Source organism: Sciurus carolinensis, chromosome 10 (assembly GCF_902686445.1).
Source record: "Sciurus carolinensis chromosome 10, mSciCar1.2, whole genome shotgun sequence".
Classification (NCBI taxonomy): Eukaryota; Metazoa; Chordata; class Mammalia; order Rodentia; family Sciuridae; genus Sciurus; species Sciurus carolinensis.
This window is the reverse complement of record NC_062222.1, coordinates 46,579,335-46,586,336: the sequence shown is the minus strand read 5'-3', so window position 1 is coordinate 46,586,336 and position 7,002 is coordinate 46,579,335. Positions and strand designations below refer to the sequence as shown.

The 7,002-nt window shown below is 38.6% G+C and overlaps 1 protein-coding gene across 2 annotated transcripts in view; it reads left to right on the top strand.

Moving 5' to 3' along the window:
- Positions 1–6,314: 6,314 nt before the first annotated feature.
- Positions 6,315–7,002, top strand: part of Egf (epidermal growth factor) — an 84,512-nt gene continuing 83,824 nt past the window's right edge. For both annotated transcript variants that reach the window (XM_047567300.1, XM_047567299.1), the window contains exon 1: positions 6,315–6,908. In XM_047567300.1, the coding sequence (XP_047423256.1) occupies positions 6,782–6,908 (127 nt within the window). In that variant the 5' untranslated portion in view covers positions 6,315–6,781. The remainder of the gene's footprint in view (positions 6,909–7,002) is intronic.

Here is a 7,002-nt window from a genome sequence, read left to right as displayed (position 1 = left end):
TCTTCTTCTGTGAAGTGTCTGTCCAGTTCCTTGGACCATTTATTTATTTATTTTATTTATTTAAATTTTTATTGTAAACAAATGGGATGCATCTTGTTTCTCTGTACATAAAGTAGAGGCATACCATTTGTGTAATCATACATTTACATAGGGTAATGGTGTTTGATTCATTCTGTTATTTTTTCCTGCCCCCCACCCCTCCTGGTCCATTTATTGATTGGGTTCTTTGTATTTTTGGTGTAAAGTTTTTTAGGTTCTTTATACATTTTGGAGATTAGTGCTCTCTCTGAAGCGTATGTGGCAAAGATTTTCTCCTATTCTGTAGTCTCTCTTTTCACATTGTTGATTGTTTCCTTTGCTAAGAAAAAGATTTTTAGTTTAAATCCATCCCATTTATTGATTCTTGCTTTTATTTCTTGCGCTCTGGGGGTCTTGTTAAGGAAGTCTGGTCCTAAGCCAACAAATGATGGATTCAGGCCTATTTTTTTCTTCTGTTTGGTGAAAGGTCTCAGGTCTATTTCCTAGATTCTTGATCCATTTTGAGTTGAGTTTTGTGCGGGGTGAGAGATAGGGGTTTAATTTCATTTTACTGCATATGGATTTCCAGTTTTGCCAACATGTTTCTTGAAGAGGCTATCTTTTCTCCATTGTATGTTTTTGGTACCTTTGTCTAGTATGAGATAACTACTTATGTGGGTTTGTCTCTGTGTCTTCTATTCTGTACCATTGATCTACCTGTCTATTTTGGTGCCAATACCATGCCGTTTTTGTTGCTATTGCTCTATAGTAGAGTTTAAGGTCTCGTATTGTGGTACCTCCTGCATCATTCTTCCTGCCCAGGATTGCTTTGACTATTCTGTGTCTTTTGTTCTTCCAGATGAATTTCATGATTGCTTTCTCTATTTCTATGAGGAATGCCAATTGGGATTTTAATTGGAATTGTGTTAGAGAAATGCAAATCAAAACTACCCTATGATTTCATCTAACCCCAATTAGAATGGCTATTATCAAGAACACAAGCAAAAATAGGCATTGGTGTGGATGTGGAGAAAAAAGGCACTCATTTCTGGTGGAGTTGCAAATTGGTGCAGCCACTCTGGAAAGCAGTGTGGAGATTCCTTAGAAAACTTGGAATGGACCCACCATTTGACCCAGCTATCCCACTCCTCGGTTTATACCCAGAGGACTTAAAATCAGCATTCTACAGTGAAGCAGCCACATCAATGTTTATAGAAGCTTAATTCACAATAGCTAGATTGTGGAACCAACCTAGATGCCCTTCAATAATAATGATAAAGAAACTGTGGTATATATACACAATGGAGTACACTCAGCCTTAAAGAAGAATAAATGAATGGAGTTGGAGAATATGTTAAGGGAAATAAGCCAATCCCAAAAAACCAAAGGCCAAATGTTTTCTCTGATAAGTGGATTATGATACATAACTAGGGGTGGGGTGGAGGGGGGACAAGAGAAGAATGGAGGAACTTTGGATTGTGTAGAGGAAAATGGGGTAGGAAGGAAAGATAGTAGACTGAGACAGACATTATTACCCTATGTATGTGTATGATTACATGAATGGTGTGAATCTACATTGTGTACAACCATAGAAATGAAAAGTTGTACCCCACTTGTGTACACTGAATCAAAATGCAGTCTGTAAAAATAAAAAAAATTAAAAAATAAAAAAGTTAAAAAAAAGACTTGTTTATTTTTCTTAGATTTAAATGTTGGTGCTTGCTAATATTATGAATTTTTATTTTATGTGTTGTTATAACCTTTCTTTTTATGTACTCAGTTTCTGCACACTTGTTTTTAAACTCTTAGTCTGAAGAACCTTTAGATGTGATTAGGGATAGACCTAGGGTTCACTCTTATCATTATGCTTTTATGAATTTTGATAAATGACATGTGTTCACCATTATAGTATCATTCACAGTAACTTCACTACCTTAAAAATAGCTTGTGTTCCATCTGTCCACTCCTGCCTTCCTCCCCCTGAAGCTCAGAAAAATCCCTGATCTTTTTATTCTTTCCATATTTTTCTTTTTTCCAGAATGTGTTATTATTGGATTCATGTGGTGTGGAGCTTTTCACATTGGCTTTTTCACTGAGCAATATGCATTTATGGTACTTTTCATGGCTTGATAGCTCATTTCTTTTCATCACTGAATAGTATTCCATTGTATGGATGTACCACAGTTTGCTTATTTATTCACTTATTGATTGAGATGTTGGGTAAATGTATATATATGTTTATCAAAACTCACCAGATTACTGTGGATGTGACTCAGGGGTAGAGCATTTGCCTGGCATGAATGGTCCTGAGTTCAATCCCCAGCACTGCAAAATTATTAATTAATTAATTAAAATTTAAAAACTCATCTGGTTGTACTCTTAAGATCTGTTCACTTTATATAAATTTTACTTAAGTAAAATTTTAAAATGAATGCATCTCAATTGCAAGTCAGACTAGGAAATCAAATCAAAAGTAATTAAAATAAATCCAACCAAATAAAACCACATCTTGGTTGCCTCCAAGTTTTGGCAGTTATCGGTAAACATAAGCAGGGTTTTTGTGGACATGTTTTCAACTCATTTGGATAAATTTCAAGGAGCATATTTGCCTCTCTTTTCATTAAGACTTTTACATCTAGTTTTCTTATACTAAAAAATTTTATATTTCCCTTCATAGCTAACCTCTATGCCCAGGCCCACAAATTTATCTGTGTTTAATGTTTTCAGTTTCTGCCACAAATATGTCACATAGAATGCCAGACACATGCCAACTTATTGCTGAAAAAAAAGAAAATGTTTTTAACTGTTGAGAGAGGTGCCCTGGTACACTGGCACTCATTGACAGAGGTGACGATCCATGAACCAGCCAGTGCACTGCTTCTGCAGGGGTGTATGAAGTGCTAAGAGTCCTTTTTTCCAAGACTCCTGCCTTGTCACTTCTGGTTCCTGCAACAACGACCATACATGCACTGTAAGTTCTGTTCTTCCTTTTGGTAATGCCCAGCCTGTTCATCTGGTCAGTGACGGATTGAGGATTTCAGAGCTTCTCTCCTCCATGCATGTGTGTGATCTTGGGACAATGACTCCGACTTTCTTGATCTTCAGTGTCCTCATTTGTGAAAAGGGGTTAATAATATTTATTCCTTTGGCCAGGGGGTGTTGAGGATTAGAGGTGATGTGACTAAAGCAGATGTTTTATGTTTCCTGGCACACGGGAGGATCTTTTGATAGTGAGTGGTGGTGAAGACAAATCAGAGGCTGTTGAGTATAGTGAACATATAACCGGCAGAATGAGGTGCTTTGTGTCTTGATGGGAACCTTTTCTTCAAAAAGTTGGCATAACCAGCAGCACACATAAACTTGACTTCCGAGAGCCTCTCTTCTGAGTGCTGCCCACTCACTCTGAAGCATTCAGAGCTGTCTTCTTGTCACTGATGTTTAATTTTTTTTCTTTTTGGTACCAAGGTTTGGACTCAGGGGCAGTCTGCCACTGAGCCACATCCCCAACCCTATTTTGTATTTTATTTAGAGATAGGGTCTCACCGAGTTGCTTAGCACCTCACTTTTGCTGAGGCTGGCTTTGAACATGTGATCCTTCAGCCTCGGCCTCCCAAGTCACTGGGATTACAGGCATGTGACACCACGCCTGGCATGATGTTTAATTTTCTTACTGATCTGCTAATAGGACTGCTCATCCAACTGTGTCACCTCAACATCTAAAGCTCTAATAAATAAGTAATTATTTTCTTGTCCATTCTTTTTTTTTAAATTGGAGCTCTATGTTTATACATAGTAGTTGGGTTCATCCTGACAAACTCATACATGCATGGAAATTAATTTCAATTTATGATCCCCCTTCTTTTTCCTCCAGTCCTCCCTCTCCCTGCTTCCTCTACTCTACTAGGCTTCCTTTTGCTCATCTATTATTTTGGATTTGATTGGTTCCTTATGTAATCATATCCTTCCCTCCCCCTTTTCTTTATTTTACTCTAGCTTCCTTATATGAGAGAAAATATTGGAACTTTGAGTTTCTGAGTTTGACTAATTTCACTCGGCATGATATTTTCCATTTCCATTCATTTATTGGCAAAGGTCATGATTTCATTCTTTTTAATGACTGAGTAGAACTCCATTGTGTGTGTGTGTGTGTGTGTATGTGTGTGTGGTGTATTTCTTTGTCCATTCTGGTTTCACATTCTGTTTTCATCATGGCCTTTCTCCTTCTCCAAGCCCATCTGATGCTTCCCAATTATTGCATAAAACTTCACTATATGTTCCAATCCACAAAGTTCATTGCAATTCCTGCTTCTTTCCTGACACCCCCCCAAATATTTGGTGACTGGCCATTTACTCGCTCATACTTATATACTGTTTTTTGTTGTTGACAATTCACCTCAGGATATTCATGAAGTAAAGGACCATGAATTCTGTTTTTTTGTAGAGTGCCCTATCACATGTAATTGCTTAATTGATGAATTAGTTAATTTTGACTCAATTCCAAAAACTAAAACATGTTTGGTAGCCTAAACCCATAAAGTTATAAGAGACTTCTGGTCAACTTTAAAATAAGGTTCTATTTGTTCAGGAAAAGTTCAATTTTATCTAGATGTAAGAATATGGAGTTCAATGTCTCTGGAAGTCCTTTCTAGTTGGGAAGGTCTGTTCTACGATTTTGGTATTGGAGCAACTGTATATTATCTGTGAATCAGCCGTTATCTCCTAAGGACATGTCATCGTGCTCAATATTAATGAAAACATTAGCTCAGGTGATGTGGAACTAGGAAAGCAAACCTCTTTTTTTTTTTTTAACAAAAAAACAACATGAGATAGTCCAAACCCAAATAGAATATTATCAAGGATTATTTCACAATCATGTTCATATCACTCTCTTCACTCACACCGCTTCAAGCTGGATTGTCCTCTAAGCCCCTTTGATTGCTGTCATCTGTGACACTGGCAATGTGTTTTGCTGAAGGGGAAGCTCATTCACAAGGCTACTAACTTGTTGAATAGTCAGTGCAGGTTGTTTGTAGGACTCTCATTTTGAGTCTTGAGTCTGAGCTAGTCCAGAAAGCAATGGAATATTCCATATATCCATCCACATGACTTCTGTTGTCCCTTCAGGGTCTGTTTCTCCCTATACAGGTTCAGAACTGCCTGGTATAGGCTGGTTGAAGTTGGAGAAATCATGATTTAACTCTTTGACAAACAATCAGGACATAATTATATATGAGCAAAGGGCTTAAAGTTGTTCTGTTCCCTCTGTCTTGGGGACCACTACTGAGGCTGTTATTTTCATAATTATTTCTTTATCTACATTTTGACCAGCATTTGGAACGCTACCTTTGGGCAACTTAAATAAAGATCTGTTTTCCAGGATGGAGTAAATTGGCAGAAATTTGCGTGGTTCATCAAGTCTGGTGTAAACAGTTGCCTGAGTTGGGTATTTCTAGGCCCTGGGTATATGCCTGAAGCAATTATTGGGGATGCTCCAAGTGGAGAGTGGGGGAGGAGAAAATTAATGGATATAGTCAAGTTTTTATTTTCTATCACCAAGATGTGGAAAGATCACAAATTATCTGAGAAGGAATTGCATTCAGCCATGCTGGGTTTCCAATGCTGCCTCGTTTTTACACTATTAACTTATTTTTCCAACATGACTCTACAATAACAATCTGCTCCTCTCCCTGCACTCCTGGCCCCTCTCGATGTTTTATTATGCTCATGCTGAAAGAAAAGGTGTCTGTGCATACTGTATCTCTTCATTTGGCTTCAGGGGTTTCCCTTTGATTTGGAAAGAATAATCTTTCAAATTCCGCTATAAAATATGCAGGAGAGAGAAAAAAGATGAAGCCCCAGGAATGTGCACTGGTGTTGACATTTCATTCAAATTATGAGCTGAAGGTAAATTATCTTTGGTATTGCTCATGGGAATGATCAATTGTTATAAATGTGAGTTATCAGCGGTGTTGTTCACTATTGATTTATACTGCATGGTTTAATCTTGTCTCCATCCTTCAAGATATTCAAACACAGCCAATATTCGGCAGTTACCTCCCAGAAAACACGTGCTCCTCCACAGCCCCCTAATTGCTTTTTCCCTGGTCTGCCTAGAATATTTATGGTGAGTAGCAGTTATCTCCTCTCTGGCAGCCAGTCCTGCTTTCCTGTCCCATGGAATTGCCCACATTCGCATTTGCAAACAGAGCCTCACTCAAGTGTCACTAAAGGAGAGGAGGTGGGGCCAACAGAGCTTTAAAAAGGAAAGGGGAGTCATTCTGCTTTTCAAAAAGAGAAACCGTGTTTGGGGAGGAATCCTATCTACATATTTCTTCTTCAACCTCATCCCGGGGGTCATGGTTGGAACTTTCCATCAATTCTTTCCTTTCTTTTCTCTTTTTCTTTTTTTTCCTCTCTCTAAGCCTCTTGCCTAGCTCTGCCTGTCACAGTGAAGTCAGCCACCGGCCTCCAGAGCGTGACAGTTAAACTCTGTGAAATTTGTCATAAGGGTGTCAGGTAGTCTTACTGGCTTCCAAAGAAAACTCTGATAAAGAAATCTTTCCTGGATCCTTCCAGGCTGCATTCAGAAGCTCTCTTGAGGTGAAGAAAAAGCAGGAGAAAAAGAAAAGCTGGCCAAAAAATGCCCCCGGGCAGAAGGCTGACCGGGGTGGACCAGTTGGGGGTCAGACAAACTCACTTTGCCTGGGCTGTGCTGGAGTAAAGTCAAGTTCTTGGCGATTGAAAGTTGAAGTCCATCAGGAGTATGCTGCTCTTACTTATCCTTTTATTGCCAGTAGTTTTTAAATTTAGTTCTGTTAGCATCTCAGCACTGCAGCACTGGAACTGTCCTCAAAGTCCTCCCCTGGGAAATGGGAATTCCACTTGTGTCGGTAAGTAATCCAATTAAAATGAATTCACACCCTGCGACACTGCCCACAGATGCTTGTTCACTCCAGACATTTAGACATTTTTTTTTTTCTGATT